This window comes from Fukomys damarensis, unplaced genomic scaffold (assembly GCF_012274545.1).
Source record: "Fukomys damarensis isolate Sample0158 unplaced genomic scaffold, DMR_v1.0_HiC HiC_scaffold_36, whole genome shotgun sequence".
NCBI classification, from domain to species: Eukaryota; Metazoa; Chordata; class Mammalia; order Rodentia; family Bathyergidae; genus Fukomys; species Fukomys damarensis.
Genome location: NW_022900948.1, coordinates 12,952,944 through 12,965,600, shown reverse-complemented (window position 1 = coordinate 12,965,600; position 12,657 = coordinate 12,952,944). Strand labels below are relative to the sequence as shown.

At 40.5% G+C, this 12,657-nt stretch overlaps 1 protein-coding gene across 12 annotated transcripts in view; it reads right to left on the bottom strand.

Moving 5' to 3' along the window:
- Unc13b (unc-13 homolog B) overlaps positions 1 to 12,657 on the bottom strand; it is a 214,574-nt gene that overhangs the window by 33,056 nt on the left and 168,861 nt on the right. For 6 of the 12 annotated variants that reach the window (XM_033758978.1, XM_010619292.2, XM_010619296.3 and 3 more), the window contains exons 2-3: positions 3,352 to 3,374; positions 1,005 to 1,051 (exon numbers count right to left, since the gene is read on the bottom strand). In XM_033758978.1, the coding sequence (XP_033614869.1) occupies positions 1,005 to 1,051; positions 3,352 to 3,374 (70 nt within the window). The remainder of the gene's footprint in view (positions 1 to 1,004; positions 1,052 to 3,351; positions 3,375 to 12,657) is intronic. The other 6 variants (XM_033758979.1, XM_033758975.1, XM_033758976.1 and 3 more) reach the window with 1 other exon arrangement.

Sequence of the window (12,657 nt, the reverse complement as noted above, 5' to 3'; positions counted from 1 at the left end):
ACACACACAGACACCACACACACACACACACACACACACACCCCCACACACACACACACACACACACACACACACACACACACACACACACACACAGTAGATAACTTTATGGCCTGATCTTTCCCTGGGCTATTAGTGAGAGCAAGCAGCTACTGGAACTTCTTTCTCTTTCTGTCTCTGTCTGTCTCTCTCCTTCCTTCCTTCCTTCTTTTTTTCTGTACTGGAGATTGAACCCCAGACCTTTCATACCTAGCTACATACCCAGCTCCTTTTTTGTTTTTATTTTGAGACAAGGTCTTGTCAAGTTGCTAAGTTGCCCAGGCTGTGTTCAAACTTCTGATCCTCCAGCCTAAGCCTTCCAGAGTGCTAGGATTACAGGCATGCATCACCCTGAAATTCTTATGTTAGAAGCCTTTGTAGGACAAAGGAAGAAGAAAAGTCAGAGAACTAATTAGCAGTGTGTGAGGGGGAGTAGGACATAGGGGAGAAATTCTCTCTTAAGAACAGTCAGTTACAGGCAGCCGTTGAGCAGCTTAAAATGACTGGTGTGATCACACAGGTCTGAAACTCCAAGACAAGAAGCACAGGGCTCAGAAGGAATTCTATGTATGTCTTAACTAGAGTGAAACAGAATTAAGTTGGTGACTCATGACAGCTGAAGCAGGACTGGACCCAGGGATACACCATCAACAATGAAATGGAAAGGAAATGTTTCCAAATACAGATATTTTTCTAATGCCCTCATTCTTCTACATAAGTACATCACTATGATGCAAAGGATCAGAAATTATGAGAGAAGAATGGGGGAGCCCCAGAGTTCTCTCCCCTGTCCCAGGAGAACCACTCTGCAAAGCTCAATTCCCAGAGAACCAACCAACCTAGAGTAGAACCTCTTCCTTCCCCAGGATCCAGCTTATGGACCTATCCTTCCTGTTGCCAGGGGGAAAGTTAAACATAGAAATAGGAAAAAATCCATAGAGATTTTGGATTCTAGAAGTACTTACCCTTCTGGGAGCCACTGAGGCAGAGAGGGGTTGCCATCATCTGGAATCTTTAAAAAGAGACAGAAAAACGTTAGCTGTTGGGAAAGATGGAATACTGCCCACAGGCTGTGCAGTGAGCAATGTCGGTCACATGTACCATGAAGTGATACAGCCAGCCTGATGCCTATGCTAACACCCTATCATCCAAGGCAACAAGGGTACTGCTGAAATGAGCAATATTTGTCTCCATTTTCACCCAGTGAAAGGATATAAGGTCAAGCTCATTGATGTCCTAAGGCTAAGCACCTACTGAAAGTGTGACAGTTGCCAGAACTCCTATGTCCCTTTTACAAGGCACTGGTATAGAAAGCAGTAAGGCAAGCCCAGAAGAAGAGCTTTTTATAGGTTTCAGGCTTCACTAAAGCAAAAGGGCAACTTCATACAGAGTCAAGTCTTCTAGCTATATTGCTAAGCTCCTTTAGCTGCCTCAAAAGCAGACCTGTTCTGAGTTACATCTCAGCCTGTGTTTTGACACAGCCTAACTGAAACTTTAGCTCACACAAGTCCATTCTCTACTTTTGATAAGCTTGATATAATGAAATCCCAGGGCAGATCAGACATTTGTTTTATCATTCTGGCGAATTTTATAGGCTCTAGCATTCAAAGTTGAAAACTGAGGTATCAAATAAGTCAAAGAATGAACAGATAAAAACAATTTTTAAGGTTTCTGCACAAAACAAAATGAAAGCAAAACAGAACAAGCAATGGCTTCAGCAGTGCAAAGAGAGAGTTTCAAAGCTGCCAGGACTGTATAGGGAATCAACGGTACATGCTTTTTAGGCACAAGAAACCTAGGGCTAGCAGATCTGGGGCATACCATCTCTGCTGTTTCCTTCCATCCTCAACAACTTTCCTGGAACAAATGAGCTCCAGAAAGGAGGTAGGAGTAAGGTTCTCAGCTTTGGAAAGGTTGGGGAGGAGCAATGTTGGGGGATAGCTAAAGGTTGGAGAATGAGGCAAGACAGAAAAGAATGGAGGGAGACAGGACAGGGCTGATAGGTGATAGAAAGGTGAGCAAGTATGACCGTGGATCAGCAGTAAGCTCATATGAACTTTGGATTTCAGCTCCTTCTTGGTAAGATACTTTCAGGTTGTCTATGCTTTAAATCACACCTGTCAACCTACTGCCCATACTTTTACTCTACCTTTGTCTCCTATCCTGGTGATGGGAGGCCAGGCCCAAAAGCCAGGTAGGAGTGTTTGAAACAAAAGACAATGGGTATAAAAGAAGAAACAACAGTAGGTCATAAACTGCAAGACTCCTAAGGTTGCTCAGAGGCAAGGACAGGAGGTAGGCATCAGGGAAGTCCTTCTCTGTATCTCCAGTTTCTACCAGCCAGAATTTATCTTCCCTTTGGAAACAGCTACTGCACTGAGCAGGCTCTTACTTCCTTTTTAATTCTCAGAATTATGTATTTGCCAGAAACTACTGCATTTACAAAAACAAAATCACAAAAAGTCTTTGAGAACCAGGCTCCCAAAGCATGAGGGATCAAGCTCAGAGGGGACAACAGTCTGCAGAAGCACAAAGCATATACACACAGCACACTAAACGGAAGTGGGAGGAAGCCTAAACAAAGCATTTATAGTTATATTCACTGACACGACTTGTACCTTAAGGAAACACAAGGTGAGCATAAATTCTGTGTGTACACAAACTCACTTGTGAAGGATTCACAGTGCTCACTAGGGCCCAAATCACAGGTGAAGCAAACTTTCAGTAAATTCAAGAGTCAGTGCTTACAGGCACAAAGTAGTAGGATACCATGCATTCACAGGTTTGTGAGGATCACACAACAAATCTACTGAAGTTCTTGCCCACAGAGAGTCCAGGAAGGCTGCCCAGAACCACAAAGTACTTTCACACTTAGGTCCCCAAGTAAGAGGCACAAAATGCCTGTAGCAACTCCTGCTCTCTCTCAAATGTAAGTATGCACGCATGCTGGGCTCAGCCAGGGTTTATAGCATAAGCCAGAGTTTGCAGCAACATGTTAAAATGGACACAGATTGTTTCAACTAGGAGAAGAGGAGGGCAATCCGTGTCTGTGGGGGTCAGATTAAGCATACACATGCTACATCAATTGCGCACCCATGTGGCACGCATATGTTCTCACACAGTGCTCTAGGGATGCTGGCAGAAGCACACACAGCATGGAACATGCACACAAAATCTCTTTCTGGAAAAACAGACTATCTGCATGAGCCACAGCTCAGAAGTACAGATCATGCACGCATACACACACACAGTGCTCAGAGGACAGTGTAGAGAATAGAAAATGGAAAGGGCCCAAAGGGCCAGAGGCACAACCTGGAGGGCTTCTTGTTTTCCTTCTGTAAGGAGAGAAAGAGCAGGAAGAAAAAAGGGGCAAAAAGGTTAGTAGATTCAGTTCTACAGCAATGAACACAAAGCAAATGCCAGCTAACCCCAAGGGATAAGGAGGGAGGGGAGAGACTGAGAGAGAGAGAGCCACTGGATACCCCCGCAGGACACAGAGCCTAGAATCTTTACTACCCATGTTTGATGGCCTCCAATTTTTAATATGAACAGAAACTACTGGACAAGTCTGCCTGGGGATTCCACTTGTGGGTTCCCCCTTTCCAAAATGGACTCTACCCAGGGTAGGGGTTACTAGGGCTACAAGACCAAGTCTGATATCAAGGACCACTACTATCCAAACTGTTGAGCACAGAGTGAGTTCTTTCCACAGCAGCCACATGAACTTACTCTATATCTGGGATAAGTCCTCAAACCCCAAAGGTCCTTTCCATTTTGCAATGAAGGCTTGGCTATGCATTTGTTCAGTGAGCCCTCACCTTTGTTCCCAAACCCTAAATTAAGTTAGGCCAAGGCAGGGCCTGGAGTTAAGGCCAGGACCAGGATACTGAACAAGTAGAGACCCTGGAGTGTCAACTGGCTGCTGTCCTAACAGAAGTCACAGTTATGTGAACGGTAAAATCATGGCTGTAACCCCATGCCTGATTATCCAACCCAGAGCCATAGTTTCAAAAGAAATAGACACTTTCAGAAGGACCCAAGCAAGCCTCAACAGGAGATGAATAAAATCCAGAGATTACTCTTTTTCTATTCAGGAGACTACACTGTCCTCTATATCATGTATCGCTAGGCTACGGGCTTCTTGCTCTGGGGAGAGTAGAAATATTAAGATTATAAGATTCTTTTCTAGTTTTGTCATTCCTACTCAAATGAGGCAAAAACTATAATAGGTGTCACAACTGTGAGAAAGCTTTCAAGTAAAGCTTGAAAATGGAGATAACCAAAGCAACTCTGAAATTTGAACAGGTTTAGATTCTAGCCTGGGCAAAGGTGCAACAAAAGAGTCTACAATGTTTGGAGTCCTCTTCTTACATCTGTTTTCAAATTGCTCTTGAGAGTTTCCTTATAATGGTGTATATAGGCCCCTTATAAGCAATGTGCAGAGGGTACTTATGCTAGATGAATAGAGTTTTGTTTTTTTTTTTTCCCAGAGGTGCCCACTTTGCTCTGTCCCCAGCATGCCTTGCCCAGATGTTAACCAGCTGGAGTCCCCTGGTGGCCCTGGTTGATGGCCTGTCCTTCTTGCCCCACTACCCAGACCTGGGGGAGATTTCTGGAATAATGATGAAGTGCTCTTATCTTATTTCTGTCCTATGCATCAGATTCAGTAACAACTTAGAATAGGGATGATGATATATACTATATTTGGAAACCAGCAGTATGGGACAAGACTCCAAAAGCACAGGAAACAAAAGCAAACAGACTAGAACAGTCCCAGTTTAAGTGTGCTAACTCCTCATTCTGCCTGCACATTTATCATTAACTTCTCGGTGGCTGCTCTAGACACAGGAAACAAAGAGATGAATGAAACAAAATCTAACAGCTCACTGGTCAAGAGTATGGTTCACCCAGCCCACCCTAGATGAAATTTTCTCCAACAAAAGTCTTTAGAATCTGTCCAAATTAATATGAGTGGCCCCTGACAGGAATGATGGCAGCAAACAAAATAGTGATAGATGGTAAAAAGTGCTCTTCGTGACTCGCGCTGACCTGGGATGGGGAAGATGAACCATACAGTTTCCATTGCTTTACTTCCATCTCCTTTGCTTATTTTTTAAATTTAAATTTTATTTTATATTTTTGATGGTAACAGGGATTGAACCCAGGGAATGCTGAGCTATATCCCCAACCATTTTTATAGTTTTGAGACAGTCACCCTAAATTGCCCAGGCTAGTCTAGAACTTTACAGATGTGCATAACCATGCCTGGCTCCTACTTCCTCTTGTCACCTAGTGCTCTAAGGTTTGTTTTTTTTTGTTTTTTTGTTTTTTTGTTTCTTGAGACAGGGTCTCACTATGTAGTTGAGACTAACCTGGAACTCACTATGTAGCCCAGGCTGGTCTCGAACTCACAGCGATCCTCCTGCCTCGGCCTCCTGAGTGCTGGGATTACAGGCGTGAGCCACCACACCCAGCTGGTGCTCTAAGTTTTACCTGTAACCATCTGAAATTTTCCTTGGCAACTTATTCTGTTGAAGTTACATCTTATAGCAGTGTACCAGATAGGGACTAGTTGAAATCAAGAATTTGAATATGCTCTTACAATCTTCATCTTTCCTAATGTTTTCTTTGTGAATGGAAGCCTCTGGCACTGTGTGAAACCCTCTAAGACCAATAAGAATTGAACACCAGTCTATCTATAGGGTCCATCAGCTCCCCTCCACCTTCCCCCCACCCTTCCCTCTCTCTCTCTCTCCTTCATTCACTTGATTAGAGGAAGGGTTGAGACAAGGTCTTGTTTTGCAGTGTAAATTGGCCTTGAATTCAAGATTCTCCTGCTTCAGGCTGAGTACAATACTAAGATTACATCAGATGTGTGCCACCACTCCCAGATTCCCACTCTCTTTTAACGAGCCACTGATTTAATATCAAAGTAGAAGGGAGAAAGCAAGAAACTAACTCATGAGTTCCAAATATTTTCAAGCTATTTCTGTTGCCTCAGGGTGTCACATGTCTTGACAGATGAATGAACTCAGGACTAAGAATCCTCCAAACAGTGCAGCTCCACGAGAGTGAGTGGAATGAGGACATATCTCTCATTCATCCATATCTCTCTCTGTGTTCCCTTTTAATAAGAAAATTAGGCAAAGCCATGCATGGTATTTATGCCTGTAATCCCAGCTACTCCAGAAGCTGAGGCAGGAGGACCACAAGTTTAAGCCTAGCCTGGCAACCTAGCAAGACTCTGACTCAAAATGAAATAAAAAGGGCTAGGTATGTAGCTCAGTTGTAGAGTACTTGCCTAACATGTGCCAGGCCCTGGGTTCAGGTTGAAGTCCTGTGTGCAACAACCAATCCATCAGGCAAGAAACATTTTAACCCTATGACTCAAATTAGGAATGTTCCTTTCCTCGTCCACTATCCTAAATACATTTTATATAGCATGTCAAAGTTAGTTTGATTGAGTTCTTCTGTTCAGACTAAAATCCAATAAATTGACAAACTGGCCTCCACAATCTATTCCCAACTCAAAATTCTCCACCCTGACCTCATATCAACTTCCCATAGTTGAAGCCTCATTTCCCAAAGAGATCATATACTCAAAACTCAACATATTTACTTATTTTGTTCTATCAGTCGGAAACAGCACCTTGCACATCTTTTTCGTGAGTAACATCAAAGTCCTCCTTCAAACTACAGTGCAGGGAGGCCTTCACTAATGCCTACCCAAGCAAAGGTTAATTAAGCTCTCCCAGTGCGTTTATGTTCTATTCATCCTTCTCATGGGTATTTACTGTATCTTGCCTGGTTTTTTATAAAGTATTTCCATATTTGTGATTTCCCTATTGTTGTAACTTTTCTTCTGCTCCCTTTCATGTGTTATATATTCAGGTCTTATTAAACTCTTGTCCATCACTTATCTGAGACTCTGAACATCTCCCTCCTATACCTCTGGGTGGGCCAGCTAGCATGTATTCCTTAAGACTTAATTCAAATACTAATGGCTCCATAAGATTTCTTTATTATTTGCTTCCCATAGGTAGAATTAGTTGTCTCTCCACCATGGTACCCACCCTCCTATATGCATTTTCTATGACAGTATGTTGTCAATACTATTTTTATTGCAGTTGTCTGTATAAACACTTCTCTTCATACTTCTTCCTGAGAGTTGTCAACTTCTTAAAAATTTATAAGCAAAGATTCTATGATTTCTCCTTCCCGTACCCAAGACATGGCATTACTATGTTGCCCAGGCTGGCCTTGAACTCCCATTCTCAAGTGATTCTCTTGCCTCAGCCTCCTCAGTAGGTGGGACACTACATGCATGTACCACTGCACTTGGCTACATGAACTTATGGACAAACATAACAAAAAATATTTTCTTGTTAAGAATCAAGGGCTGGGGATTTGGCTCAGTGGTTCTACCACCTGCCTCGCAAGCGCAAGGGCCCGAGTTCAATCCCTGGTACCAAAATAAATAAATAAAAAATAAAAAACTAAAATTTTATTAGAGTTTAGGGCTGGGGATTTAGCTCAGTGGTGCTGTTGCCTGCCTTGTAAGTGAAAGGTCCTGAGTTCGATCTCTGGCACTGCCAAAAAAATTATTAAAGTTTATGGAGGGGGATTCTTTGATAACATGACATCTAAGCAGAGGCCTGAAGGAAATTAAGAAAGACACCATTCAAAGTTCTAGGGAAGAAAATTTCAGACAGAATGACAAGTTTGCAGTAAAGTACTAGTTCAAAGAGGCACTCAGAAGAACTCTGGCTTTCATTACAAGTGAGAAAGAAAATCTCAGAAAAGTTTTGAGCAGAGAAGTGACCTACTCTGACTTACATTTTCTAAGGATTGCTGCAGGGAAAACACACTGTAGAGGAACAAAGGTAGAATCAGGGAAAACAGCCTGCTTTAATAATCTGGATGTGAGAAAACGAGGGCTTAGACAAGGATTAGTGGTAAGTGGTGGTAAGAGTCAGGATAATTTTTAAAGGTAGAAGAAAGAAATCAAGAAAACAACCCCATTTACAAAAGCTTTAAAAAAAATACCTAGAAATTATCCTAACTAAGGAAGTATAAAGGAACTCTATAATGAAAACTATAATGCTCTTGGGGAAAAAAAAAAAGAGATGGAACAGGACATTAAAAAATGGAAAGACATCTCCTGTTATTGATATTATTAAAATTGCCATATTATAAAAATGATATATACATTTAATGCAATTCCAATAAAAATATCAACAGCATTCTTCACAGAACTAGAAAAACAATTCTAAAATTTACATGGAAGCAGAAGAGACCCAGAATAGCCAAAGCAATCCTGAGCAATAAGAGTAAAGCAGGAGGGCTAGGGATTTAGCTCAGTGGTTGTGCTGCCTGCCTTGCAAGCTCAAGCTCCTGAGTTTGATCCCAGTAACCGCCCCCCAAAAAAGAGTAAAGCAGGAGACATCACAATCTCAGACTTTAAGTTATACTACAAAGCTATAGTAATAAAAATAGCATGGTACTGACACAAAAACATAAATGTTGAACAATGGAATAGGACAGAGGATGTGGAAATGACCCCAAGTACCTTTAAGCCATTTGATTTTTGACCAAGGAAAAAAGATAGCCTCTTTAACAAGCAGTGCTAGGAAAATTGGTTATCCACATGAAGAAAATTAATCTAGAGCTGTAACTATGAAATTTTACTAAGTTCTGCACTAAATTCAAATCCAAATAGCTCTAAGACCTAGATATAAAAACAGAGACACTGAATCTGCTGAAAAATAGAATAGGTAAAATTCTTTAAAGACATATCCATAGGCACGGATTTTGAGCAAAACCCTAACTGCACAAGAAATAATTCAAAAAATCAAGAACAAGATATATCAAATTTAAAAGCTTCTGTACATCAAAGGAAACAACAAACAGAGTGAACAGACAACCTACAGAATGGGAAAAAATTTGCTAATTGCCCCTCAGACAGAAGACTAATATCTAGAGTACATAAAGAACTTAAAAAAAAATTAGAACCCCCTCCAAATAAAAGACCCAATAAAAATAGTGAAATGAAGAGACATGTCTCAAAAGAAGTATGAGCACATGCCTGTAATTCCAGTACTTGAGAGGCTGAGGCAGGAGGACTGCAATGACTTTGAGGCTAGCCTGGGACATATAGTGAGTTCAGGGCCAGATGAACTACATAGCAAGACCATGTCTTTAAAAAAGTATGGGGCCAGGGATTTAGTGCAGTGGTTCTGCCGCCTGCCTTGCAAGCCCAAAGACCCGAGTATAATCTCCAGTAACAACAACAATAACAAAAGTATGAACAGCCAGTAAGTACATGAAGAAGTGTGCAGCATGTTTGGCTATTAAATACAAATCAAAACAATACTGAAAGAAATGGCTATCATCAAGGACATAAAAAAGAACACACGCTGGTGAGATTGTGGGGGAAACAGAACTCTTCTTCATTATTGGGAATGTAAACTAGCACAACCACTATGAAAATCAGCATGGAGCCAGGCGTGGTGGCACATGCCTGTAATTCCAGCAGTTGGGAGGCTGAGGTAGGAGGATCACTGTGAGTTCGAGACCAGCGTGGGCTACATAGTGAGTTCCAGGGCAGTCTCAACTACATAGTGAGACCCTGTCTCAAACAAACAAACAAATAAAAAATCAGCATGGAGATTCCTCAGAAAACTAAAAACAGAAATTCTATTTGACCCAGCTGTTCCTCTCTTGGGTACCTCCCCAAAAGAGTTAAAAATATCACACTACTGTGATACATGCATACCTATATTTAGAGCAGCACAATTCACAATAGCTAAATTATGGAAGTGGCCTATATGCCCATCAACAGATGGATGAAGAAAATGTGAGACACACACTCTGAAAGAATATTACTTAACCATAAAGAAGGATAAATTTGAGTCATTTATAGGAAAATGGATGGATCTTGAAACCATAATGATAAATACTGCATGGCTTCTCTTATATGAGACACAAAATATAAATAATTAAACAAAATAAAAGAGAGATGGTAGGAAACAGGGAAGTAGACTCTGTGGAGATAGGAAAGAGAGGGGAGGCTGGAGATTGTTTATGTAGCAATTTCTCAAGATAAATGTAATTATTATATTTGCGAGCATATACTAATTCAAAAAATTTACAACTTTTGTGTTCTACTTCATACAATTATTACAGCTATTATTTAAGAAACAAAAATAAATGTTAGAGAGTATGTGAAGAAATTGAAACCCTAGCACACTGTTGGTGGAAATGTAAAATTGTGCAACTACTGTGGAAAAATGATGTGGTGATTCCTCAAAAAATTGGGATTACCATATGACACAATTCTATTTCTGGGCACATACCCAAAAGGAATGAAAACAGAAAATCAAATAGATACCTGTATACCTATATTCACAGCAACATTATCTACAATGGCTGAAAAGTGGAAGCTACCCAACTGTCTACTGATCGATAGATGAATAAAATTTAATACAAATATAATGGAATATTATTCAGCCTTAAAAAGGAAGGGAATTCTGACACATGGCCCAACATGGATGAACCCCAAGGACATTATGCTAAGTAAAGTAAGTCTGTCACAAATGGACAAATATGATTCTACTTATATGAGATATTAGAGCAGTCAAATTTACATCACAGAGACATACAGTATGGTGGATGTCAGGGACTGGGGGAGGAATAAATGGGCAGTTAGTACATAATGGATACAGAGTTTCAGTGGGAAAAGATGCAAAAGTTCCAGACATGGATGGTGGTGATGATTTTAGAATAATGTGAATATACTTAATGTCTCAGAATGCTATACTTAAAAGTGGTTAAAATTGTAAGTTTTATGTTATGTATATTTTATCACAACAAATTTAAAATAAAGCTATAAAAAACTTTTATGCTTCCAAGGACAAAATCAAGAAAGTGAAAAAGATAATGCATAAAATCAGAGAAAATATTTACAAGTAATATACCGGTTAAGACATTTATATCCAGAATATATAAAGAACCCATAATTTAACAAAATTTAAAATTGTGTAAAGGATTTGAAAAGGTATTATTTCCAAGAAAATATCAAAATGGCCAGTAAGTATGTGAGAATATGTTCAATATCATCAGTCACAGGGCAACCCACTTTCTAGTCCCCCTTCTGTCTCTCTTAGAAGTTTTCTTTTTCTCAATAAATTTTTCCCACTCTTAACCTCCATTGTTCCTAGAATTCATTCTTCGATTTTAGAGAACACGAACTCACATTTCAGATATCTAGCAGGTTTGGAAGTTACATCTCTTTCCCCTATATCATTTTGGAGGTCTTCTACTGAGAAAGTAGGTCGCAGTATTTAATTCAAGGCACTTGCCTCCTCTGTGGCTGCTGGATTTCAAGACAAAGTTTCCAGAATGATGAAGGTGTTTGACTGAAAGACTATACCATACTAAGATGAACATTTTGGAGATCAAAACTAGATAGGTAACTGGGCTATGAAGACAGCCAATATTTTGGCCCGAGCCCCTTAAGGTCAACAAGAATCCAGGACATGAGGAAACCTTTTCTACAGGATCCTACATCTTTGAGGCTGCCAAACTCCAAGCGGTCATACAAATGGAACCAATGACAAATGTGCTAGACTTTTTTTACCGGAATACCAGATTCCAAACTCCAAGCGGTCATACAAATGGAACCAATGACAAATGTGCTAGACTTTTTTTACCGGAATCCACCAGATCAAACTTGTAAACAGCTCATAACTGCTAAACTAAACAATATGACTTCTATGTTGGATTCTGAAGTCCTCCTTATCCTTTGTAGCTATATTCATAGCAGTCTTCTGACCTTATAATTTGGCCCATTCACTCTTAACTGTTTCTTTGGCTTTGTCTCCTCCAGACTTAAAAACTATGCAGCTACCAAGATGACAATGCCTGGTGCCTATCAAAGGCCCTCTGTAGAGTAACTCTAACTGCTGATCACAAATATGACCTCTTCAACTGGAAGTAGCTAGAGCTGTCTTCACCCTTTTCTCCCTCACAGTAGTTAGGGGTACTTCTTTATAGGGGGGAATATTGCAGATAGGCAAGTTAATTAGCTATCTGGTAGGCAGTTAGACAGGGTCAGTCCAGGAGGAGCCAACTTGGAGGACAATCAAGACACATTCAGTGAAGGCCAGAATTATAAAAGGAGAGAAATTACTATATCCTTGTGCTTCCCCTAGGGATAAATAGCAGTGACTGATAGTCTAAGTAGGTATCAGTCACTTGGGTTGCGGGGGGCAAGGTCTTAACTCAGCCTTCCCAGAAAATATCCTTGACCACCACCCTTATTGAAAATCCTTGTATGCTTGCTACTTGCTCCCTCATTTGGCCCTCAATCAATATTATCTGGGTGACTGTACTTGTAATCTTATTGGTTGGTCATGGTTTTGCCCCACCTCATAACCTCCTTGTAATTTTCCATGGGTCTTATAGTTTTGTCCCACTTTGTACCTACCTCACCACATGGCTTGGTTGTATAAAACATCTTTGACGGGCAACCCACTTTCTGGTCTCCCTTCTGTCTCTTAGACAGAAGCTTTCTTTCCCTCAAAAAATTTTTCCCACTCTTAAACAACAACTATATAT